Source organism: Bos indicus x Bos taurus, chromosome 5, assembly GCF_003369695.1.
Source record: "Bos indicus x Bos taurus breed Angus x Brahman F1 hybrid chromosome 5, Bos_hybrid_MaternalHap_v2.0, whole genome shotgun sequence".
Taxonomy (NCBI): domain Eukaryota; kingdom Metazoa; phylum Chordata; class Mammalia; order Artiodactyla; family Bovidae; genus Bos; species Bos indicus x Bos taurus.
Window position 1 is genome coordinate 8,735,766 of NC_040080.1, and position 26,180 is coordinate 8,761,945.

A 26,180-nucleotide genomic window follows, 5' to 3' on the forward strand; every position below is an offset into this window, starting at 1 on the left:
CACCCAGCAGTGCCCACCCTGGCGGGAGAGGAGGTCAGGGGCCCACACACCCACCCTAGGGCGGGGGAGAAGCAGGACGTTCAGATAAACTAGAACAAGCCCCGCCCTGCTGTTCCGTGTCCAGCGCCAGATGCGGACCTGCTTAGCTCCTCTCAGCGAGCATTTCTGAGATGAGGAGGGAGCCATGCTGACTTGAGGACAGGAAGCGTTTGGATTTCTTTTCCCTGCCTCCCGCTTCCCAACACCCCCGCTGCCTTCTTTCCGCACACCAGCTGAGGGGAGTAGAAAAATAACTATGAATATAAATCTCCACCTGAGTTCCTTTCACATCGACTAAGTAAGCAACTAACTTGCCAATAAATTACTATTTAAAAATGTGTGGACACATGGGCATATATATGCGTGTGCATATGAACATATACACACGCATATATATATACATGTATGTGTGTGTAGTTCCAAGCTTTTCTTCCTTGCCCCATCCCTTGCAGGCAGGCAGCTTCAGACAAAAGCCTCCATCCCCTCCAGAGGGCCTCATCGGATCATGGGTGCCACGTAGTTGGCAGGGAAGAGGCCCAGCTTGTTGTGCAGGCGGCCGGTCCACCAGGAGGGGTTGGAGCTGTCCAGGACCTCAACCACCTCTCCGCAACGGAAGCCCAACTCGTCGTCCTCCAGGGCCTCGAAGTCGTACAGCGCCCGGGCCCATCGCACCCGCTGTTGGGGGAAAACACAGAGAGAGGCCCTGCTGAGCCCGGGCTGGCCAAGCTGGGCTCCAAGTCACCAGCACACACACGGAAGACAATCTGCTGGCCCTGTGGTCCAGACAAAGCTCTCCATGAGCAGCCTGCCCCAAAGGCTGATGGATGGCTCTCCAGAGAGGTCTCAAACCCTGCTGCCACTGAAAGCAGACCTGGGTGCCTAGCCCTGAGCAACCTCTGAGCCTATCCCCCAAGGCCCCAAGGGGATCCTTGAGAGCTGCTCTTCCCTACATCAATAGCCGGTCTTCTTTATTTTCTTCAAGTGACAAACAGCACAGCGTGCCCAGACTAACAGCCCTCGGTGCCAGCACAACCTCATCAGTGATAAAGGCAACAGATCTCCCTCTGCTAGAATGGCAGCCAGGAAATATGAGAACCGGGCAAGGCCCGACAGCCAAACTGAGAACAGCAGGCTGGATGATGCCAGCTGGGATTAGCTCTGCCGGGGAACTCTCGCCCCACCATCACTGGCTGGGTTCCCTCCACCTCTGTGTGAACTCCGTGCTGTGTGAGGCCTCTTCTGGAGGACCAACTGTCTCTCTGCTTGGCCCCTCGGTCTCCTCCACTGAGCCCAGAGAGGGCTGTTCACATACCCCAGCCACTTGGAGTTGCACTGGGTCAGTGTGTCTCCGGTGCATGAGGGCGGCATTCATTTCGGTGCTCATGCCCAGGCCACAGGGCCCATCGTTTATGTCCAGGCTGGCTCCACGGCGTTCCTAGAAACAGACATGACGGACAGCCATCACCACACCGCTGGAAGCATCCCTCATGGGCTCCCCCAGCGCCTTGCTCTGATGCCATGGACACAGCCAGAGCTCCAAGAATACTTACTACAGAGGACAATAAACCCCAGATAAGGGAGAGAGGGTATAGGGTGACAAACAGACCTTAAGTTGTGAATATGATGCCAGATTTCACTCATTCAACCAAGGAATATTTATCAGGCACCTACCATGTGTCTAGGACTGTCTTAAGCATGGGGATGTGTATCTGGAAAGAGAAGGCCCCTGTCTTCAGAGAACATCAGTTCAGAGGGGGAACCGTATGCATTTCTGTGATGAGTGAGCAGAGAGAACTGTCTGAGTTGGCCTGGTGATCAAGGAAGGCTTCTTAGAGCAGGTGATGCTTGAACTCCGGTTTAAAGAGTAGAATTGACTAGGAAACGGCATTTCAGGCAGAAGGGACAGCAAATAGACTCAAAAGCATGAGAGAAAATGCAGTGAACCGTTCTGATAACTAGAGGAAGTACAACGATGCAGGGATATGTGTTTGCATGGGGAGGGAGCAGGGGAGGAGGCTGGAGAGGCAGATCGGGGCAGCTCACGAAGGACTTTCTGTGCCCTGCTAAGCAATTTAGGGATGTTGTTATCTGGCTACATTGTCCATCTCAGTGAGCCACCTAAAATCCCATCTGGAACAAGGCGGGGGATAAATAAATAAATAAGCAAGGCTCCATTTCTGGCCTTAATCCGTTTTTCCTGTAGATCTCGACAGCCAGATGGGTTAAGGGGCACAAAAAGGTATGGAATTGTGCTGATAGGAAAAATGAAGTCATTGTTCACGGAGTCCTCAGGGTGTGTGTGTGTGTGTGTGTGTATGTACGTGATTTTGAGTGTAGGTGTATGTGTATATGTGTGTGTATGTGTGTTTGTATGTGTGTATGGATGTGTGCATGTGTATATGTGTTTATATGTATACACACGTGTGTATGTACATGTGTATGTGTGTGTAGATGTGTGTTTGTATGTATATATGTGTGTATGTGTGTATGGATGTGTGCACGTGTATAGGTATATGTATGTGTGTATGTATGTGTATGAGTGTATGTGCATGTGTATATGTGTGTGAATGTGTGCATGTGTGTATATGTGTGTTTGTGTATGTGTGTGTATATGTGGTTAAGCAGGGACTCATTTAATTCACAGAGACGTCTTTGCCAAAAGCAGTTTCCATGTTTCTGCCCTCTGAGGACCCAGGATCTTTTCTCTGGGCTCAGTGAGTCCAGATGGGACCAGGGTTGGACCGGGACATTCCTCCCCTGACAGACGGTCCTGGGGCCACAACTGGCCCCCAACATTTATTTGTTTCAGTTGTCTCCGGCATTGTGGGGTTTTTCACACGATGAGTGGCAGTGGGGACAAGGCTGCTGAAGCCTGGGGGGAGAGCAGGTCCTCCTCACTCCCTGTGCCCATTTTATCCTTCCCAGGTACCTGATTAAAATGATGCTGCGGCATGTACCGCTGCTGCGCCGGCAGTGGGGCCGGGGGATACTGCGAAGGAGGGAGCAGGGGGTGATCCGACGGCTTCCTGTTCATCGAAGGCCGGATTTCTTCTCCCACAGCCCCGCTCAGGGGATGGCCTCCCTGGGACCGCCGGTCCAGGCTGTTGCCCCGCTGACCCTGGGAGAGAACAGAGATGACACAGATCCATCCTCCTCCCACCTCTCCTGGCCCGACCCAGCCCTTCCAGCAACTGTTCCCAGACTTAGCTCCTGACAGCTCCAAGAAACAGCTGATGGGGGTGGGAGCAGCTTAGAGAAAATCAATGGTTCAGATCATCATGTTTTCACAGTGGCTTGTGCATTCTCAGATTCTCCTGCTTTGGGAGTTTGGGTCTCTGGTTCATTCACTTTCCACCTGGTACCCATCTCGTCCCTTCCTCGTGGGCTTGTTTTTCTGTGTAATCAAGCTTAAATATTCCATTTTACTGACACAATGCCACCCCTCCTTATCGCATGTTGCCACACCGCTGGACATCCTATCCTCCTGATAAGCTCTGCTATTGACTTTGCATGATTTTGAACTGTCATTTATAGCCTGGTGATAAAGACCCAAACAGCAACGCTCTCACAGCACCATGGAAACCAGGCCTGCTGCTGGGCATGTAGGGAAAAAAACAAGACCTTTCTCCTGAATGCTACCACAACCTCATGACTCAGAGACACTTTCTTGTTATTTTTATTTAACAAACAATTACACAGAGCCCTGGGCTTAGCATATGCCAGGCACTGTTCTAAGCACTTGGCAAAATGAACTCATTAAATCCAGTTTAGTGCAGTTTTATGTTTCCTCTCTCATCTCTGCATGCACATCTTAGTAAATGAGTATCTCTGTCCATTTCCTGGTTGAAAGAATTCACAAGGTCCGTATTAACCTTTGTTTCCTTTTTGAACTTTTGTGTACATTTGGGAACACCCTTTTCTCCTTTGATTGTAACTTCTCAGGCTTAAAGTCAACCTGTTACTTGAAAGGGATGGTTTTCTTTACTTCTCCAAAGCACATGTTGCTTTGAAAAGTCTCAATGCCTTTTCAGATAACCTGTCTGTGGGATTTCAACTCTTCCACTCAGTGCTGGTTCCTATAATACCCGTCTCCTATAACCATGATATTTCCTTTGAAATATATTTTATAGATTGCGTGTATGTGTGAATTTACTTTTGGAATCAAATTAACATTTCCTTAGTGCCATCTGGGGACCAGAGTCTGTGGTGAGTGCTATGATTATATCTCACTTATCCTCACCACAGTTCAATGAAGAAGGCATTATATTCTCTCCATTCTACAGATGAGAAAAACTGATGCTCAGAAAGTTTTCTTCACTTGACTGGGTAATCAGGATAGTTAGCAATGAAATCAGTTTTTAAAGCCAGGTCCGTTGGAGATGCATTTTTTAAAAGATTTTTTGATGCGGGACCATTTTTAACATCTTTGTTGGATTTATTGCAACATTGCTTCTTTTTATGTTTTGACTTTTTGGCCCCAAGGCACGTGAGATCTTAGTTCCCTGCCCAGGGATAGAACCCACACCTCCTGCACTAGAAGGTGAATTCTTAACCACTGGACTGCCACGGAAGTCCCTGGAAGTATTTTCTATTAAGACAATACTTCATGTTCCAAACTGTTCCAAGAGCAAGAATTCCACCTCCAGTTTTCTCCTCCAGTGCCCCCTGCTTCTACCCTCCACACCCCCAAATCCTGTCACAAAGCTCTACTTGCTGCATTAGTCCTGGACTCGAGGTTCTAATATCCCCATGTGTAGCCCTACGGCTTCCTCCAAGTTACTTCATCCTTGGGTAGCTCCTGAGCTAGGCTGAAAACTGTGATACGGTAATGTCTGTGAATAATGAAACAACAGTGTCTATAACAAGAGCCCATGTATACTGAGTGCTTGGGGCGTGATTAGGAATGAAGTAAGGGATGGACTATATCATTCTCTAACCTTCAGAACCATCCTATGAAGTAGCTGTCACTATTATCCCAATTTTGTGGATGAACAAACTGAGAATTAAAGAACTTTTCAAAGTCACATACCTAGAAAGTGTTAAGCTAGGATTTAAACTGAGATCTCTGCTTTTCAGAATATGCAGGGACCTGCCCATCAAATGCATGGTTTTAGGGGTTCACATAGGGACCCAAACCGCCCAGAATCTCTGGATTGGGGGTGATGGGGGCCAGCAGCATACCTGTTCCTCCCGGGTCCTATCCCTCAGAAAGATCTGCTTCTGTTTGGAGATGGAATTCTTCCTGTAGTAGTCCACCAGCTTGTTGAGAGATGGAAACTTCTCTGTCCATAGGAAGTAATTACCCTTGTTGTCTCTCATGACTTTGAAGTGCTGAACGTCGTCCTCATGCCTAAAGAGCAAGACAAATCCAAATCATGTATCACGTGGTGAGCATGTCTCTGCCTCCAGGCCCGACTGCATCCAGGGATGCTGGAGTTCTGTTTGGGCAGGAAGCAGAGGTGTGGGTGGCCGGCCCATCCCTGGGCAGGTGGGCTGGCCTAGTCAAACTCTAGGGGTGATTTCTGGGAGAGGCGGCTTAGGACTCAAGCTGAGCTAGAGGGGATTTTTTTTTTTTTTTTTTTTTTTTTGCCACGAGGCTTGCAGGATCTTTGTTCCTCTACTGGGGATTGAACCTCAGTCCACTGCAGTGAAAGCACCAAGCCCTAACCACTGGACCACCAGGGAGCTCCTGAGAGAAGGGTTTCTGGGGTTTTTTGTTCTTTTTTACATGAGCAGAAAGCAATCTTTCTTCTGATACTGGAATCGCCCTTTTACAAGAAAAAAATATTCCAAGTGCTTTAAAGACTACAAGGTTGAGGACTTTTTTCACAATGTTTATTTGAAGCATGGCGACGCCTGAGACCTTACCAGGCTAAGAACTCTGCCAAGACTCAGAGGGGAGGAGTTTTTCAAGCCCTTCTTGTCTTTCAGTTAACAGAAGTAGTCCAAACCAGCTCCTTTAAGTTCAAAAACTACCCTGAGAAATCTGTCACACTTTGTTCTCTACATAGCTGGGATCTCTTGGTTGGTCTTGTTTTGCATAAATAAGGTTACAAAGTAGTTTGAGTTGTTGGGGGAAAAAATGTGCTGAGGCTCAGAGGTGGAGGGGCTTGATCAAGGTCACTGTTAAGGGCAGAGTTGAGGCAAGGACCCTGGTTCTCTAATTCCAGTCTAGTGAGCTGGGACTGTCACACCAAGCACATGCGCTAATTTTTTTCTCATGTTAACTTCTTTTATATCAGCACTTTTGACACCAGCTGAACTCAGAAGCGATAGAGCATGTTTGTACCAGGGGTGGAGAATTCAGATTTTATTCACTGAAAGAGGAGACTGGGCCTTTACTAACAGCCCCAGACATTTTCCACCACTAAGTCATTCTTGTTTGGATGTCAAGTTTTCTTGGTCAAATGGACACACATTTATATCTAAAAATAAACTGATGTTATTGCTATCAATTGCATGACCCAGCAGAAAGGTAAAAAATTTAGACTGTTGGAGAGTAAAGATAATTCTTTCTAAGGGGTGGATTTAGAGGTCTGTGTTCAGAGGGGATAGGCGTTTTGATCTTCCTCCTCATCTTATTTTCAGGGCACTGCTCAGAGCAGGCAAACCTATGCAGTGACCTCTGCCTAACTACCTTGGGGTCATAGCCGACACTTGGCAATCAATCCTTGCTTGCCCTTCCCCTTTTGGCTTCAGTCACTCATATATGCTTTCTTTACTCCAGCACCACACGGCTCGACTCACAGTCATCACTCCCCACATCTGGGTGAGGAGGAGGGAATATTCTTGTGACACGATTATTCATCCACCATCTCTTAGTCAAAGAACTGGGAATGAGGAACATTAACTCTTTAACTCCCATGTACTGACAGGGTGCATGTCAGGACTGTGGTTGGTCATCTGGCCAACGGAGAGAGAGGGGCTGGACCACTGTCCTGAGGTCTGAGAAGGGCAGAGAAAAGGGTGTAACTCAGGGCTCCAGAGTCTCAGTCTAGTGTTTCAGACCCTCAACTAATCCTAAGTGATAGATAATTACAATTAGCTTTTAATTATCTGTGCCAGGACAGAAAGCAGATGTATAAATACATTAGTGATTTTGCTTTGGAATATATTAGACTACATTTCTGCAGAAGAGGTAAAACTGATGACCGTAATAATCACCATCACAAGAGCTTGCATAGCCTCAGTGGCAGGGAAGATCATGGCAGACATCAAAGCCGATCGTTTTTTGTAGAATTCAATTTAATCAAGGAATGATAAACCCTAATTCCTCACTGAAAAAGCCAGCCTCAACATGCAAACCAAGGGCACCAAGAGATGCCTTTCAATCTAACAAGTTGCTTGGTGTTGCCTCTAACTGTGGCCCTGAAGAAACAGGTTTGAGTTGTAAGATTTATTAATAGAGAAAAAGTTCATGAATTAAGACCTAACAAGTTTAGAGTTGGTGATACATTAATACTGGCCTGAGCTAAAATTTACCATCATCCAAGCTATAAAAAAGAAAGCTTTAGTTAAGGGAAATTAAGAGTTTGAGTCAGCTTGCAAGGGCAATGCTTAAGAGACCAAGCTATTCTTGAGCCTGCTGGGGACACAAATGCATACAAATGCTTGACCCATTATTATTATTATTTTTAAATTTATTTCCTCGGTTGCACCAGGCCTTTGTTGCAGCATATGAGATCTTTAGTTGTGGGATGTGGGCTCTAGTTCCCTGATCAGGGAATGAACCTGAGCCCTCTGCCTTGGTGGCATGGAGCCTTAGACCCCGGACCACCAGAGAAGTCCCCTTAAGCCATTTTTTTTAAGTCCTTCCTACTTATTCCTTAAAGTACTTATCTTTAAAGTACCGCACTTTCTAAATAGTGATGTGGCCTCCGTTTATTACCCGAGATTGGATTTAGGAACTTAAAGATGCATGCCTTTCAAGTCACATTGCAGAATCCAGACAGCACTTCCGGTCAGGTAACTTGCCAGTGAGGTTTCACCGCACAGGTTGTCGCACCACTCCCTGTGCTGCTATTGCCATCCTTGCACTTTCACATGTGGTCACCAAGTCTGATGTGTGACTCGCCATCTCCAGCACGCTGACCACACGCGGTCTGTTCAGACTTGGGGCTTCTCTGTGTGGGGCTATGTCATGTTAAACTGAGTCATTTCCTCCCGAGGGGTGGGGTGCCGCACACTGGCGAGACTTTGCTGTCAGAGTGCCCCCATCCCAGGCCTCCTGGGCTCTGCTCTGTCCCTGTCAGTTTCACAGCATTACAGAGGGTGGAGGTAGGCTTTCTTTCTGTGCAGCCACCTACGACTACGGATGTGTCCTATGGCGGTGCCTGGGGGTTTTGATTTTTCTCTGCCCTTCTTCAGACATGCATTGGTAGTAAAAGAAAATGCTAAGATTGCAACCCTGGACTTCCCTGGTGGTAGAGTAGATAAGAATCCACCTGCTAACATAGGGCACATGAGTTTGATCCCTTGTCTGGGAAGACTCCACATGCTGCAGAGCAACTGAGCCCGTGAGCCATGGCTCCTGAGCCCAGCACCTAGAGCCTGCGCTCCACAAGGGAAGCCCCTGCAATGCATCGTGAAGAAGAGGAGCCCCTGCTCACTGTAGCTAGAGAAAGTGCAGCAACGGAGACCCAGCCCAAACAAAAATAATTAATCAAAAAAAAAAAAAAAGATTGCAACTCCAAGATGGATGTGGACCTCTGGAAATTCTGTTCCTTCTCCCTTCCCATTCCCCTTCCGCAGACACTCACCCAGTACCTGTTGGGTTTACATGGTGCTGTGAAACACACAGAGGTGAGGTTGATAAAAATCCTGTCTTTCCAGAAGCACCGGGGCTGGAAGGGGAGGCAGGTGAATGTATTGATACGTTGTGCCCAGGCCCCTTGCCACCATGCTCCTGAGGGATAGGTCATGTTTAAGAGGTCACCTTGTCGTTTTAGTGCTTTAGTAGGTCAGGGCGGAGTCAGGATTGGCCAGTACCTGACGGATATGGAGAAGTCCCCAGGGGAGCTCTGGCTGGCCCGGATGATGAAGCAACCAAGCTCCTTGCCCATCAGCAAGCTCTCTGCCTGGTGTCGTGAGAGGCCTTCGTGAAACCACCTATCAGGTGAGATAAAAACAGAGGATCTTGGTGAGATGCCAGACTGATGGGGTTTGGGAATAGGGAGGGAAGGAAGTCAGGGAGAGATGACCCACAGGGAGAAGGGTTGAGGAGAGACTCCAAGAGGGGCCAGGCACTTTTGAGACCAAACAAACGCTCTAGTAGTTTCCAGGCGAGGCAAGTGAATGTCCCCTTGAGGTACCTCCTGCCCTGTCCCCCCAGGAGAAGTCTCTCTCCTGCCTGCTTGGAAATCCTGAGTCATGGAAATGTGCCACTGCACAAAACGGGAGAGTGTGGGAGGGACTCACTGCAGCAGCGGCCACCTGCCAGTGGCTGTGAGAGGGACATCTCCAGAAAGGGACTGCAGGAGCAGAGGGTGCATTGGGAGGACAGGGACCCCTTCACGCTGGGATGGGCAGGGCCCTTGGGTGCTGGCTTCAGGCTGAGACCTTGGTGGCTGGGAAGAAGGGTCATAACCAAGGGTCTCTGGGTGGCGTGGGGCAGGAGTGGCTATGCCTTGTCCCTGGCAGACGCTGTGGGGCACCCAGGGAGGTCCCCATGCATGCTTGGAAGTGAACAAGGCTGGCGGTAGCCAGAGAGAGGCTTCTACCCGGCCAGCTCCCGGGCCCTCTCTAAGAAACCCTGCTGGAAAATAACCTTTGCTGTGGAAAGAAGGAACCAAGGAGAAACTGCTCTTTCAGGTTAGCAGTCAGGGTGGCAGCCTTTGGAAGTGTTGCTACAGGCGGTGCAGTGAATGTGAAAAAGGCTGAGCACTTGCACACAGGCAAGACAAACAGTGGCTCCAGCCGCAGGGCAGGAGGCCAGGAACCTCTCTCGCCCTCGGAGCAGAGCAAGTGTTCGCAGTTCATCGGTGGCCAAGGGTGGGGTGGGGGCGGTGTCCCTTTGCTGCAGCATAGCTACCTAATCACTGCCCCCGGAAGGCGAGCATGCGTGTCCCTTTAAGGTGAGCGTCCAACAGGTCTCTGTGAGCCCTTCCCTTGTGCCCTTCGGAACTTAGGAACTGAACCGACAGAGGTGGTGGGAGGATTATCCTTTTTCCAGACCTAGGACTGCAGCGGAAAGTTGGTCAGGATCTGAGGGGCCAGAAACAGGGTTTCTGACTGTCATCTGCCTGGAGATCCTGCTGGAGTAGGTGCCATACGAACCTACGGGACTGACGAGTGGCCACCACAGCAATATAATGGGGAGGGGAAAAGAATGGGACCCCCCTCCACAGCAGCCTTCCTCAGAGGAAGTCTCTTGAAAGAGGGAGCAACCAGAGAGGGAACTGTTTAGAAAATACACCCTTGTCCTCTATCTGGGTTTGTTGAAGTCACTTGAAAGAAGTGACTTCTTTCAAGACTTACAAAAATGTCCACACGCTACTTGTGAAATGAGTGCCAGAGTTTCATATTACACATCGGTTCCAAAGCTATTCATTGACTGAACAGCTTTTATTAAACATGTACTGTGAGCCGGGCCCTCTTCTGAGGCTGTAGTGAACGTAGTGGTGAGCAGAACAGACAAGCACCCTCATGGAACTCACATTCTAGTGGGGCAGACATATCATAAACAATGAAGTAATTAGAATATGGAGTCAGCTGATGTGATGCTATGGGGAAAATGAACACAGAGCAGAGGTGGGGAGGGGGCAGTCACTTAAAATGTGGTGGTGGGGAGGGCGGCGTTCTAACCCCAAAGGAGATGGGGGAGGGGAGGAGGAAACAGCAAAGGAGACGGGGAAGGAGAAGCCAGGGAGGTGGGAGGAGATCCAGGAGGAAGAATGTCCCTGAAGCCCAGTGAGGAATGTGACGGTGCTGAGATGATGGCCGACAGTTGACCACTGGGACCCGCAGTTCACTGGGACCTTGATAAAAAGGTTTCCAAGGAGTCATGGGGCTTCCAGGGAGAACAGGAGGAGAGGAATTAGAGGCGGCGAATATAATGATTCTTTGGAAGAAGTGGAGTTGTAGCGGGAAGGGGATTTGGGATTAAGGGTTTTGTTGTCTGGTTTCATGTTTGGTTTTTTTGGTAAGCCGGGGAAAATCGCAGGATCTTTGTTTGCCGCCGGGTATGAGCCAGCAGAGAGGCAGGAAAGCTGATGTGGGAGAGAGGGGAGGACTTCTGCTCAAAGCACAGACGGTTCTTTCCAAACAACTGCAGGAAAGGCAGTGTCTGAGCAGTTGCGGGATGTGGGTGGAGGCAGTGAGTCAGGACGGGTGGCATAGACGGGCTTTTCTGGGGGCCTCCGCTGTCCTGGAAGCCAGGCGGTCGGCTGAGAGTGTGTGTGGCCGGGGGTGGGTGGAGGAGCTGCAGGTGTTCCTTGCTCACCTAGAAGGGGACAGGGCAGCCTCAAGGGCCCCCTGGCTGAGGTCGGTGGTCATTCTGCTGGTTCAGTGGTCAGTGCTGATTCTCTGTGAGTGGTACGTTTGCACCTCACCAGAGTCACCAACACCGCTTTGGTTTTCTAACAAACCTTTGCTCTTCGGCTAGACCCTGACTCTCAGACAAGATTAGATTTCTATCTAACCCTTGTGGTCAATTCTTGAGACGCACATGACCCAATCTCAACTTTTCGTTTCCTCTTTATGGAGGGAATTTCCCCAACCTCTCTCACTGAGTGCAAGCATGGTTTCGGGAAGCTCATGGTTTCAAGAGCTTCATCATGTCATCCTGGAACTGGGATGGAGGGTGGGTTGGGAGATAGGGGAGAAGAGCTCTTGAAGCAGCAGCTGTGGAGGTGGGGTGGCCGACAGCGCCCCCACTGGAATTCTTGGAAACGCCATGGTTACAATCAGAGATGCCTTTGGTTTATAAATTTAAAATAGGCGATACTTGCACATGGTATCAAATTCAAAAGAGAATGCCGTGAAATGCAAATCTCCCTCCCACCCCTGGCCTTCAGCTGCGTGGTTCCCTCTCCAGAGGCGACCGTTTTTGACAGCGTCTGGGCTATGCACGGATAATTTTAGTGGCTACTGAAAAAGTAAGGGGAGTGTGTGTGGGCAGGCCTATCTCCACAGGCTGGAAATACTTACTCAGGAAACTCGATTTCTATAAAATTCTTGGGCACGTATCCTTCTTGGCTCCCAAGCTCCGCCTTGAACCACTCCCCTTGGTTACTTAGGATCTACAGGGAGGAGAAGGAAGGATGAAGTCACTGAGGGGAGGACACCAAGAAGCAGGAGAAATGGGCTGCAGGGCAAAGAACCTATGCCCCCCAATCCAAATTCCACCCAATCCAAAAGAACAAAGGCTTTTGAAGTTAGAGGAAAATAAGTCAAAGAAGGCTTCCCAGGTGGTATAGTGGTAAATAATCTGTCTGCCAGTGCAGGAGACATAAGAGACAAGAGTTTGATCCCTGGGTCGGGAAGATCCCCTGGAGGAGGAAACGGCAACCCACTCCAGTATTCTTGCCTGGAGAATCCCACAGACAGAGAAGCCTGGCAGGCTACAGTTCACAGGGTCACAAAGAGTCAAACACGACTGATCAACTAAGTGCGTACACACACACACACACACACACACACGCCAAAGAAACCACAGGACCACTGGAGGGGGAGCAGCAGGCTTATCTTTGGAGTTTGGCTTCTCTTGTCCCCAGGCTATTTTTGTACACTTGGGCCACCCCCTCATGTGACTCCACCCTGGTGTGGCCTCCCAAACTCAGTGCTCAGGGGCTTCTCCGAACCCCTCTTCTCCTGTTTTGAAAATTTGTGTCTCAGATCTTAGCACTTTAAGCTCCTTATCTAGGCAGGTGGTTCTCTGCCAGGTAACTGAGAACCTTTTACAATTTTAATTTGTTCTTTTTTACACTAGCGGATTAAAACTTAAACATCAAGTGGGGGCTAGCTTTGAAAACAGTAACTCTTTGTGTTCATATTCCATGTTTGCACAATTTGGACATAACTCAAGATACCCGGAATATCTCTTCTAAATTTGTTTTTAGACAGCGATCATAGGCAAAACCAGAAGTTTTTTCTCATTACTATAAGGTCTTACCTTGACCATAACCCCAAATGTTATCACCTGCCTTGATTACTTATATGACTCTCCAGACTTGGTTCTATGTGGCTTCTGGTCATTTCAGAAAACCTCCTATCATCAAAAGACAAATACTTGACTTCCTCTCCACCCTCCCCTACTGATATTTCTAAAATATGTAGCACAGACTCAAACAATAATTCAAAATGAAGATGGCAGAACAAAAAGATGGGAAGAACCTTGACGATGTCATGGAGCTACTGAATTAGCTGCTTAGGAGTCCTCCAACGCCTGGACTTTGTATGAGAAATTATAAATCTTTGTTATCATTTTTATGACAACCTAGATAGCATATTGAAAAGCAGAGACATTACTTTGCCAACAAAGGTCCGTCTAGTCAAGGCTATGGTTTTTCCAGTGGTCATGTATGGATGTGAGAGTTGGACTATGAAGAAAGCTGAATGCCAAAGAATTGATGCTTTTGAACTGTGGTGTTGGAGAAGACTCTTGAGAGTCCCTTGGACTGCAAGGAGATCCAACCAGTCCATTCTAAAGGAGATCAGCCCTGGCATTTCCTTGGAAGGAATGATGCTAAAGCTGAAACTCTAGTACTTTGGCCACCTCTTGCGAAGAGTTGACTCATTGGAAAAGACTGATGCTGGGAGGGATTGGGGGCAAGAGGAGAAAGGGACGACAGAGGATGAGATGGCTGGATGGCATCACTGACTCGATGGGCGTGAGTCTGAGTGAACTCCGGGAGTTGGTGATGGACAGGGAGGCCTGGCGTGCTGCGATTCATGGGGTCGCAAAGAGTCGGACATGACTGAGCGACTGACCTGAACTGATCTGAGGCCATTTTAAGTTTGTTTCTCATAGCTGAAAACGTCTTAACTGATGGAAGAGAAATGATAAAGAGGAAAGAAGAAGATGGATAGGAAAGCTTACTCGGAGCAGGGACCACCTGGGTTGCCCAGGTGAGTTACTAGGCAAAGTCTGATGACAAAATAAGTACTTCTGGGGCGTGGGGAAGTGAGGTGCGCTCTTGGGACAGAACTCCTCAATCTGGCGGAAGTTTAGATTGTGACCCCAGGAGTAGAGAGAGGGGAAACCAGGGCTACAGGGCCTTGTAGCCCACATTCAAAAGTCTGGATTTCTATCTTGAAATGTACGGAGAGCCATCAAAGGATTTTCATCAGGGAAACAGCACAGTGAGAATCAGTGTTAAGAAAAGCGTGGGGTATCACAACTTGAAGATGGACTGTGGGGGTGAAGTCAGGGGAGAGAGTGTAGGAAGAGGAGCGTAGCCATCCAGGCATAGACGAAGGAGATCTGGGCTAGGTGGAAGTGAGGACAGATTTCAAAGGAATCAGGAAGCACAAACGGGCAGGATTTCGTGACTGTTCGAGGAGCTGAGGGAGAAGGGGATTCTGGGATGGCTCTGGATTTCTGGCTTGGGAGACTGAGTGGGTGGTGATGCTTTTACCAAAATAGAAAAGACAGGAGGAGGAACAGGTCTGAGGGAAAGCTCTTGGACCTCAGATCGCCTGCGGGTGAATCAAGTTGCCCCTGGGACCCTCAGAGAAGGAAAGCTCAGGGAGCACTGGAGATGTGTGTCTGGGTTCAGCAGTGAGGTGAGGGCTGGAGCTGGATTTCAGAGTCATCCAAAAAAGTGGGTGGACTTGAAGCCTCTGGTTTCTGCCTCCCAGAGACGAGAAGAGAATTGAAGAGAGCAATGGAATTGAGAAGCAGTGATGACCTAGTTCTAATACCACTCCTGAGTTTGGAAGAAGCCCTTGGTCCTTGGGTCCTTGGTTCCCTAGATGTCTGACCTCAGGCGAGTCAATTATCATCTGCAAAATGGGGGCAATAATAACTGGCAGCCCCTTCACGGAGCTGATGCAAGGATCAAATGCTCCCTCATCCTTGGACGTCCTCCAGAGAGTACAGGCTGTGTTTTTAAATATAATTCTGTCCAACGTGATATTCTTATGAAGGAGAACTCCAGGTCTGAAGGACACGGAGGGTTGATAAGTTCTTTAAAGTGTTCTATGTGTATGTTTTGAATGTGATCATTTGTTCTGAAGAAATAAAAGTGTGTCCCATATTTGAGTTCTAGAATTGCTGAGAAAAGGAAACTTTATAGTTTCTAACATCAAATGTGACTGTTGGTATCGCTAAGGACGTGCGGGTATGTGTGTGCCGAGGAGGGTGGCGGGGGTAGGGGAGCAGGAAATCTAGGTCAAAAGAAGAACTAGGAAACTCGGCACCAGGGCATCGTCATCACATAAAAAACACAAGGGCATTTTACTCTGTGCCATCTCCCCCAAATTTCAAGGCTCTGGAATTCCTTTCTCCCATCACATGGGAAGACACGTGGGTTGGGGAGCAAATGTCAAATACCAAGGTGAGCAGGGATGAAGTAAAAGAGACCATTTGGAAATGGGCTCATCGCAGTAGGAATTACATTTTGCACTTAGCTCTCTGACCCAAAACTGGCTGTAATTTTAGTAATCGTGGCTCATACTCATTTACACCCTGTAGCCACCGAAAGATTATCCCACAATGCCATCCATTTTCCTCACCACGTGATACTTGGTCTGCCTGACATTGTGTTCCCAAAGAGGCAAATTTATAGGCTTTTTATGATGTATAAAAGGCAAGGGTTTAAAAAAAATCTCATTTTCAGCAAAGAAGAGTCTTTGGGGGGTGGTGGTGGTGGTTTCCTCCCGCCGTTGTTGGCAGGGCTGGTACTTCCTGTCCCTCTCATCTCTCCATCTCCTCCGTTTGTCTATCTCTTGTCCCCATCGTGCAAACCTGCGCAAGGAGTTCAGCCTAAACCCATGAGGTTTTACCCTCAACTTCGCTGTAACTTAACTCTTACAGTGTTGCCTCCCGGAATCATTTTCTGGGTTACGTGGCCTGAGAATAAGTTAGACGTGGGAAGAGGACAAAATGTACGGCTGGAAGAATTTCAAAATTGGATGAAATTATAGCTCTTAGAGGCATAGCAGAAATCAGAAGTGTTGAAGAAGTTAATTATGTAGGACTAACTCTGGGGGCTCTTTGGTCGCTGTTTTAGGGGGAAGAAATGGGGTCGTGTTAGATGAATTGCAGAAGCACATAGAGATGGCCTGGCTCAAGAGACATTTTTTAATAATGATTGGCAGGTTCGAGTGGGAAGTGTAACCGGGTGCTGTGTGCAGCTGCAGGTGGAGAGGTCGTGATACGCACATGAAACATTCAACCCCTGACTTTTGGAATGTTTCTCTTACAGGAGAAGTGGGATCCAGTCATGTGGCTAGAGTTCCATGTCTGCCATCTTGTTTACCATTCTGGGATCAGCATCTAGTCAGCAACTGCTGTTTGCATTTGGGTGCTGGGAATACAGAGATGAATAAGCTGGGGCCTACACCCTGGGGACCTCACAGACTGCAGCAGGCAGCTGGTGATGAGCAAATCAGACAGTTTTTGTATCTTCTAATGAAAAAGTCTGTTTAGTGTTTTAGAACTAAAGGCATAACATGAAAGAGCACTCAGGAGTGCATTGCTGGGGTAGTCAAGAACTGGCCTTGAAAACAATTTCTAAAAAACCCCCAAGAAACAGAACACCAATTTCTAGGCTCCGGGGGCTTGCTACCCATATCTGGAGGAGACAGTTGTATGCAGAGGCCCACAGGCGGGCCCACTGACCACCATGATACAGACCTTCCATGAGACTCAGCCAACAAGCCCCATCCCTTTTCCTCTTTACCACTATGGCTGCAATGGATAGAATTTGAAAGGAAGGAAGGGTTTGGCTTTCTGATAGAATTCTAAATGAGTGTGCAGAAACACAGTGTAACAACTCAAGAAATATGTACTGAGCCCCCATCTAGGGCCGTGACTTGTGTCAGGTGCTGGGAAGACACAAAGATGAAGCCGGCAAGACTCTGCTCTCAGACCAGCGGTGGGATGACCCACTCATTCATTCGTTCATTGACTCTTCCTCACCTTTCTGCAGGCCCAGCCTCCACCCCCGCAGAGCTCTGGGGAGTGAAGCAGCCACTGTGAGACCAGACAATCAGGATGGCATGGGGGGAGAGCAGCAGAGGTGGTGCTTCCGTGCAGAGAGCGGAGCTCGCCTGCTTGTAAATAGGGTGTGAATGCCTTGAGCAGAGTGTGTGAAATGCCATGGAGGAGCTGAAGAGGGCATAACGAGTTTACTGGGGTAGTGGGGGGTGGGGAGGATTCATGAGGGTTCCCCGGCAGAGGTGGTCAAAGGCATGTGTGCAGAAGAAGGACATTCAGAGTACAGGGAGAGCCTGAAAAAGGACAGTGTGCACATTGCAGTGTGACTTGGGCCATTTCATACACAAAGGTGTGTGTGTGTGTGTGTGTATACATGTTCTTGCACTTGAGCATGATGAGGTTGGGTGGTAGGTTGAGCTCAGATGGCTTAGATTTCCATCCACTGGTCACAGGGAACCACTGAACACTTCTGAGGAAGGAAGTAATATGATCTAATTTATCTTCTAGAAAGATCCCTCTGGGTCTAGTTTTTAAAATAAAGGAGGAAGAGAGAGGAGAGAATGGGGTCAGTCAAGGGGATGTGGCAATAGTCTGAACAGTCAAGGGCAGAATGGGTGATATTGACAATATGGGGATCATTTATGGATCATCCGGTTTCCTTTTAACTGGTACCAGGCTCCTCTCCGGTGAAGATGTGGGTTGCTTGGGAGACAGGATAAAAGGGAAATATTCAGAGTGGAGTACAGTGTTTCTGGGTGGGACAGGGCTCCTTTCAGATGCAAGGAGGGACAGTTAGCAGTTTCAAGTCCTATAGGTGTTTAGCAGAACATTCTACACTCAGGAGGTCACTGGTGGACTTTAACGAAGTGTTGGGAGTAAGAGTCAGATTCCAGAGGGTCTAGTGGAGTGAATGGGAAGTGAGGAAGTGGAGACAGCCAGCACAGAGAACTTTTCCCAGTGTGGCCATGAAGGAGAGGAAAGAAATTAGAAGCTGAAGCAGAGTTGAGGAAAGATTTTTGCTTTTTGTTTTTCCTTTTCTGGAGAATAGAGAAAACTTAAGTCAGATGATTTGGTTTGAAATGGGAGGTGAGGATGGGACTTGCCCCCACACCCACCTCCCAGGGGCCTCTTTTGGGTGAGAACACTGCAGAGTGGTTGATAACCGCATGGTCACAGTACCCAACAGGGAAGGGAGGGACTTCTCACCTTGTCCCAGACCCCTCAGTGACCTTGGTAAGGTCCTGAAGAAGTGAGGGTCACTTTTTCCTGGGTCAGGAGCCCAAGCAGTATTTTGACCTTGAGAAGCTCCAGCATTGAAGGCGTGCTCTTGGGAGCCACATTGCCAGATCTTGCACATTGAGGGCAGTTACATAAACACTCGGAGTGGGGAATGCATGGACGCTAAGTCGCTTTAGTCGTGTCTGACTCTTTGCGACCCCATTGACTGCAGCCCGCCAGGCTCCTCTGTCCATGGGATTCTCCAGGCAAGAATACTGGAGTGGGTTGCCATGCCCTCCTCCAGTGGATCTTCCTGACCTAGGGATTGAACCTGCCTCTCTTACGTCTCCTACATTGGCAAGCAGGTTCTTTACCACTAGCACCACCTGGGAAGAGGGCAGGAAGGGGATTGTTCAAATTCCACCTGGTTTGTGCCCTGCGGACACTTTCCGATTCCCCTGCTCACGTGTGACAAGGCTATTTCCATAGTAAGCTTTTATCTTAATGGAGAGACAACAGTGGCTACATGGACTGCTGAGGATTGGGGATCAGGCTATCCGAGGTGCTCAGAGGCCACGGTGCATGGGTGCCACAGACTCTCCCATCACTTCTTTAAGGGCTTGTGCTATTTGGCACTCTGAGATGCAGAGTCCATGCAAGTGTGGCGCATGGAATGTGGATGAAGTCCAAGGCCTCTTCAGCTCAGCAAACCGCCACTACAAGTCAAGTGCGGGTGGAAGACAAGCTTTGAGAAACCCCAGAGTGGCCAGGTGTGACTGGCCTTCACTGACCTGAGTTTCCTCCAGCAGCCTTTCCAGGCGTCCCCACCCACACCTTCCTCCTGTTCCAGCCGTGCTGAGCCTCCTAATGCTGACCAGACTCTGCCTGAGCTTGACCATCTCTGAACTTTCACCAAAAGCCTGACTCACCTTTACTGCTTTCCCTGACAACTGACGTTGCCACCCCTTCCTACAACCCCATCTTTCAAGGTGGGATCCTTGTCCCATACCTGTGCTCCTGAGCACTTAGATAAAACATCTATGAGAAGCCCTGCACACGGATGTATTTCCCACTCCAGACCACAAGCATCTCAGGACAGGGATTGTGGCTTATACAATCAGATTTCCTTCACCCCACCTGGTGGTTAGTGCACGGGTGCTCAGAAGAAACCATTTTGGTTGAGGTGAATTTTGGATTTTGAAAGAACTGTTTGTGTTTCTTGAGAAACAGTTTAAGCAGTTCAACTGTTAGATTAACTTCGCGATTAGACCAGAATAACCTAAACTCTCTCTGGCTCTCCTGGGCCCCATGTCACCTACCTTCAGAACATCGCCAGCGTGGAAGCCCAGTTCATCTTCTCCCGAGGCCATGAAATCAAACTTGGCAATGGCTTCCATGTTGTAACGTGAAGCTGGAAGAGAAATAATGTGGTCATTGTGTTTTCTGCCAGAAGGGCAGTCCTAGCGGTTGGTAGTGGAGGATCCAATGTCTCCAGGCTGGAGAGGGAGGTGCAGGCACACAGGAAGGGTTTTTGTTTTCAGAAAGAGCTGCCTGAGCCCCTAGGATCCGTTTTCCGACATCGTTCTCTGAATCTCCAGATGCCAGGAACAGGAAATGAAGGCCAGTGACCGCCTTCCCCCTCTCCTTTCATCCCCATTTGCAGTCCTGGCCTGTGATCATTTCTGGGGCATCTCTGTTTCCGGTTGATAAGGACAGAAGACTCGCTATCATCGCTACCTTGGGGCCTGAGGGGCTGGAAGGACTGTTCTGTAAACACTGTCCCTCGGCAGCTATATTTAACCAGCCGGTGTTAATTAGACAGATGCCATTTTCACTTTTACATCTGAATCATTTAAGAGAATTAGCTTTGGTCAGTGGGGAACTTAGCCATCTTCTACATGGTTTGAGAGTAGAAAGCATTCTCGTTTTAGACCTGGGAGACTCAGATTCCAACTTTTATTATTATTATTATGGAAGCCAACATGGTTTTGGAAATTTTCATTTTCATGCCTCTGAATTGAGTGAAAATATTGGCCCCTCTTAATAATATGTGAGACCTGTATAAAGATAAATAAGTCAACTTATGAATGAAATATAGTTGGGTTTTTTAGGAGACAGTGGGGTGTAATAGAAAGAGAGAAAAGTCCTGGTTTTGTTGATGGACAGCTGTGTGAGCTTGAGCAAGTAAACCTCCTAGAGTCTCAGTTTCCTTGTTTGTAAAAGGGTGATCATAATGTTCAGTGGAGAAGGATGTAAGATGAAATTAAATAATAGACACCAGATGTTATCCAAGACAAAACCAAGTTTGAATAATTTTGTAGAATGAATTTATCCTCAGCAAACACAGTCTAACCAAAAGCCGCAATAATTTTCTTCTGATTTTCCCCACCTCCTATAAAGTTTTCTCTTTGAAATTTGATGCTTATTCTCCATGACCCTCAAGTTCTTTGGTTCTCTGCTCACCGTCAGGACACCGTCTTGAACGCTGCTGTTTGGCATTAATGTTTTGCAAAATTTGTCTTAAGTATGAAACCCTGTAGCTCAGAAACCCTCAAACCTAACTGACTTTCTATGACCAGTAAACTGGGACCACATGTGTCCTCTCAGTGGGAAATTCTGCCCAAGTGAGGAGATTTAGGTAAATTACGAAGGTGGTTGCGGGTGGGAGGGGCTGACTTGCATAGATCAGGGGATTAAAGCTGACTGCTACAGCAGTGATAGCAAGGGGCGCCTCCTCTGATTCTCCACATTTGCTTGGTCTTCCAAAGGCCATTTGTAGGGATGAGCATGACAAAGCCCAAAGACATATTAAGCAAAAAATATCTCAGGAGCCAAAGTGAAATGTCATAGCTCACTGCCTGAGCTTTATCACCAGCCAAAACTTATTTCCAGACTCAAAATCTATATACTTTTTATGAACTTTCTTCAAGATCTGTCCATCTAAGGCAAATTAAAATTTTTGTGACCCGGGATGACCCACTCAACAGGAAGGAGTACTCTGTCCTCCTGGGTGAAAGCTAAATGCTTTTGCTGATTGGATTCACCCCATTACTTTCACATGCAAAGCTTTCCCTAATTAAGGCCTTGCCTCTGGTTTGCAGGATGATGGGTTCCTGTGGGTCACCCTCATGGTATCAGCAGCAGACACTGGTCACATCAGGAGATCAAGTGTCAGGTGAATGGTCCCGAAAACCAAGATCCCATTTCTATGCAAATTTACCTTAATAAGCAGAATGGAGACAAGGGGAGGGCAAATGCTAGACATATTAGAAAATCACATACATTAGAGATAAAAAAAAGAACCTAAGGCATGCTCTAGAGATGACCTTGAGCTTAGAAAGATCTTTCCTACCTTACATATAACTCAGATCAGGCCTGGATACTTGGTCCAAGCTGGCTCTAAGTCATTCAGTGAGAAGACTGGAAGCAGAAGGAAAATTGCTTCTGAATGGTGGCACTTTTCTCTGCCTTCCCCTAGGAGGCAGGTGGTGTGGCAAAGCCAACAACAGAGGCACACTGCAGAGCTCCCCAGCTTGTAATATTAATCCTGGCTCAGAAAACCCAATTAAACAGGCCCACTCTTCATGAAATCACTTTGAAAAAATTTGCTTGTGTCCCATTTCCATTTGTGAAATGAAATCTGTTCAGATGCTGCTTGGTGGCAGAGAGATGCCCCGGCTGGAAGGGGTGGGGGATTGCTCCGTTTTCGTTCAAATCACAGGGCTTTGCAAGCTCTTCCCTTGAATTTACCATTCTCTGCTTCCCTAATAGCAGAGAATGGTAAATGTGCCAGCCCCAGGGGTTGGTCTTCTGTTTGATCATAAAAATGCGTGGAAATTGATATCCTATTCCTTGCTATCCATTAGTTTTAATTTTGAAAAGTTAAAAATTACCACCCAGGGAAAAAAAAAAAAAACAGAGCTAACACAGTTTATTCAGTATTTATCCATTTTGTTTGATAGTCTGTACCTACCACTGCTACATACTGCATCTGCAAGAGAAAAGTAATAAATGATGGAGATAGAGCATGGTAGCAACAATTCCACGAGAGAAAAGGTGGGGGTGGGGCAGAGAGAGAAAGGGCAGCAGCCTCAAGAACTCAAGAACGCGGTGGAGCCTTCTCACTGCTGTTTGCAGTAGAGTGCTCCTGACCTCAGGGGAACATGAAGACAGACACCTCTTCAGAGAGCCGCACAGACGGGTTAAATGTGCTTTCCCTTCCAGTGATCAGTCTTAGAAATGGCTGCACTGCTACCTGCCATAGAGTGTGAATAAGAAGTGACGGCATTCAGGTGCCAAGCCGCTGTCAGCCGCTTCCCCTTATTCATCCCAGGCCTGGGGATGGTAGCATTTGTCCAGGAATCCCGCCTCTGAATTGCACAGGGCTCCTGCCCCAGGTGCTGGCTCTGTTTCCTCACCAGCCCTCTGCATCTCTCTCCCTCTCCCACTTGACAAATGGCATGGAATGCCCATTAGCAGCCCTGAGACATAGATCACCCCGCATGCCAACAGGATGCCCTCGGCACGATTTTATCTGCCCTTGTATTTCCATTTAAGTTTCTTGTACCACCAAAATCCCTGAAAAACAGTCAGGCTATATACTACGGATGTTTATCTGCTTCTAAAATATGTCACCACAGAGGATGAAAACAAAAGTTGGGAGACAGTTCTTTAAAAGAGTCTGCATTTGAAAGCCAAAGTCAGGGGATGTGTTCAGAAGAAATACATAGTTTCCATCAAAATGGTACCAGGGAAGCAACTTCTTGAACAATTTCAGCTCCTCCTAATTTGGCTATGAACAGCCAAGGCTTTCGTTTTCTGTATCTCTGAAAAAGAGTATTTGCATAACAGCCCAGAGCTGGTGGAAGATGCAGGCTCAGGCCCCAGGGAAAGAAGGAATCCTGTGTGCGTGCTCAGTCGTGTCTGTTTGTGACCCCATGGACTGTATCCTGCCAGGCTCCTCTGTCCATGGGATGTCCCAGGCACACATGCTTGAAATCCTCACCCTTTCAATCTGCCAGGCAAAGCCCTTCTTGGAGGCAGTGGGAAGGAAGCACTTCCCCACCTCCCCGCCTAAATTGACAAGGTCAGTGGCTTTTCAGATGTGGGAAACCTTATGCTGCCAGGAAAAAATGATGCTCGCTAAGCCTCACTGTACACAACAGATCTGTTCTTGAAGAGTTATTATGAAGAGAGTATTTGTAAATGGAATCATATTAGCGTGCATTATGGAGACTCATTCTACAAAGGAACCCCATGGTGAATCCCTGTATTAAATGAAAGGGAAAATTTGTTATGCAAATAGCTACCTTTTAATTTCTCTGTTTTAAAGGCTGGGTTTTTTCGTGCACTGAGTCTTAAAATAGATCGCACCTGTGTATCTTCTCCCACCTTACATAGTGGGTTAAATAAATTTAGTTTACCCTTTTCTTAACCCCCAAATGCTTTGTAAAAACCTATATATATTGATATATAACATTTTACCTTGGAGTATAGACGTGTGTGTGTGTGTGTGTGTGTGTGCGGGCTCAGTTGTGCCCAACTCTTTGCAACCCCATGGACTGTAGCCCACCAGGCTCATCTGTCCATGGGATTTCCCAGGCAAGAATACTGGAGTGGGTTGACATTCCCTCCTCTAGGGGATCTTCCCCACCCAGGGATCAACTCTCATCTCCTGCATTGCAGGTGGATTCTTTACCTGTTGAGCCACTGGGGAAGCCCGAGTATAGACTAGTAATCCTCCAGACCGTTTTTGCAAAGGACCAGAGAGAAGAGATTTTCAGCTCTGGGGGCTGTACAGACTATGCCACGACCAGGCGTCTGTCCTTTTTCAGGCAGGCAGCCTGAGAGAACAGTAAACCAGCAGGAGGAGCTGGGTTCTAATACAGCTGGATGCCGTCACCGACTCAATGGATGTGAGTCTGAGCAAACTCCAGGAGGTGGTTAAGGGAAACCTGGTGTGCTGCCGTCCATGGGGTTGGAAAGAGTCAGACACGTCTTAGAGACTGAAAAACAACAAGTTTTATTTATGCTCACTGAAACTTGAATTTCATATAATTTTTACATGCCAAAAGATATTATTATTATAATTTTGCCCCACTGTTCAAAAAAGTGAAAACCATCTCATTTGTGGGAAAAATACATGAGTCAAATTTGACCTACTGGCCATAGTTTACAGACCCCATATAGTCTTTAAAAATTTTCTTTTTGTTTTTTAGAGAGTTTGGGAATAGGCTATTTTTATTTTATTATTTATATACTTTCAGCCATGCCCTGAGGCATGTGTGATCTTAGTTTCCGGACCAGGGATCAAACCTGTGTCCCCTGCAGTGGAAGAGAGGAGTTTTAACCACTGGATAGGGAAGTCCCATGTAGATGTTTTTAGCTATATCCTATCTCCCCTGGTAGTCTGTAAACTTCCTGGGGTCTCATGAGTAGATGAACCTGTATTTGAACCTCAGACATGCCATTTACTTCCCAAGCATCCTGCTTCTTCATCCTCAACCTGATTCAGTTCAGTTCGGTCTCTCAGTCATGTCTGACTCTTTAAGACCCCATAGTCTGCAGCACGCCTGGCTTCCCTGTCTTTCACCAACTTCCAGAGCTTGCTCAAACTCATGTTCATCAAGTTGGTGATGCCATCCAACCATGTCATCCTCTGTCATCCCCTTCTCCTCCTGCCATCCTAACCCGGTAGCAGCCACCCTTACTTCATGGGGGTCTTGTGTGTAAATGTGTATAAAGACTCTGGCACACAGTAGGCATCTGATGAACAGTACCAGCAGTTGCTGTTATTTCTCCTTACATGCCTTGTGCTACCTCGCCAGTGCTTAGTGGCACCTAGCAAATGCTTGCTGAGAGACTGGCAACATGATGAACGACCTGCCATCAGAATTACAACTGTAATTGATTTCCTCAGAAGAGGGGCAGCCGATGGAAGGACCCATTTACAAGGATCGATTAATTTCCCATTCAAAGGTGCCCTGACTTCTTGGCAGACTCAGCCAGAGATAATGAAACATGCACCCACATTAAAGGTTTGATTTATTTAATCCAATAGAGGGCAATGGTGCGCCCCAAACCATGGATTTCATCTTGTAACTTTCTATGCATCTTGAGTCCCTCACAATCCTTCTCCAGACAGGTTGGCGACTGTCTTATTTGTCTCTGGTGCATTTTAAGGCATAAACTTTAACATTTCAAAGACTCTCAAACCCATAAAATACAGAATTGCTTCAATGGAAAAGAATCGGAAGACATCTGCTCCTACACATTTTCTGATGCTTCAGTTCTCCTTGAGCTCCCTGGGAAGCAGGTCCCCTTTCATCTCCAACTGACCAGCCCCTCACTCCTGTCTGTGGGTCTAGGTTGATGTGTGTTGAAACCTCAACTGTGTGTTTTCTTTTATCTTAACCTTCCAGCTGTGCCTAGAGCCCTTCTGCCTTTGTTTATCACCTCTTACAGGGCATTGGACAGAGCAGCAAACCGAGAAAGGTCATAGAGGGCCCTTCTTGAAAATTCATACTCATAGGGTGGACAACGGGGCTTCTCTGGTGGCTCAGATGGTAAAAGAATCTGCCTGCAATGCAGGAGACCTGGGCTCAATCTCTGGGTCGGGAAGATTCCCTGGAGAAGAGAATGGCGACCCACTCCTGTATTCTTGCCTGGAGAATTCCATGGACAGAGGAGCCTGGTGGGCCACAGTGCACGGGGTTGCAGAGTGGGACGACTGAGTGACTAGCGTGCACACACACAGGGTGGACGGCTACCTATCACTCACCTGTTAACCTTGGCTTATCTATTCTTTCAGAGACCCAAATCG

General features: G+C 47.7%; 1 protein-coding gene across 2 annotated transcripts in view; it reads right to left on the minus strand.

Annotated features, from left to right (window-relative positions):
- Positions 1-346: 346 nt before the first annotated feature.
- The window catches only part of GRAP2 (GRB2 related adaptor protein 2), a 65,883-nt gene continuing 40,049 nt past the window's right edge, over positions 347-26,180 (minus strand). The window contains exons 2-8 of one of the 2 annotated variants that reach the window (XM_027540725.1): positions 19,678-19,769; positions 12,187-12,278; positions 9,028-9,147; positions 5,221-5,389; positions 2,969-3,157; positions 1,352-1,474; positions 347-714 (exon numbers count right to left, since the gene is read on the minus strand). In XM_027540725.1, coding sequence (XP_027396526.1) covers positions 535-714; positions 1,352-1,474; positions 2,969-3,157; positions 5,221-5,389; positions 9,028-9,147; positions 12,187-12,278; positions 19,678-19,755 — 951 coding nt within the window. In that variant the 5' untranslated portion in view covers positions 19,756-19,769 and the 3' untranslated portion in view covers positions 347-534. Of the gene's footprint in view, positions 715-1,351; positions 1,475-2,968; positions 3,158-5,220; positions 5,390-9,027; positions 9,148-12,186; positions 12,279-19,677; positions 20,002-26,180 lie in introns of those variants that run through there. The other variant, XM_027540724.1, reaches the window with a different exon arrangement.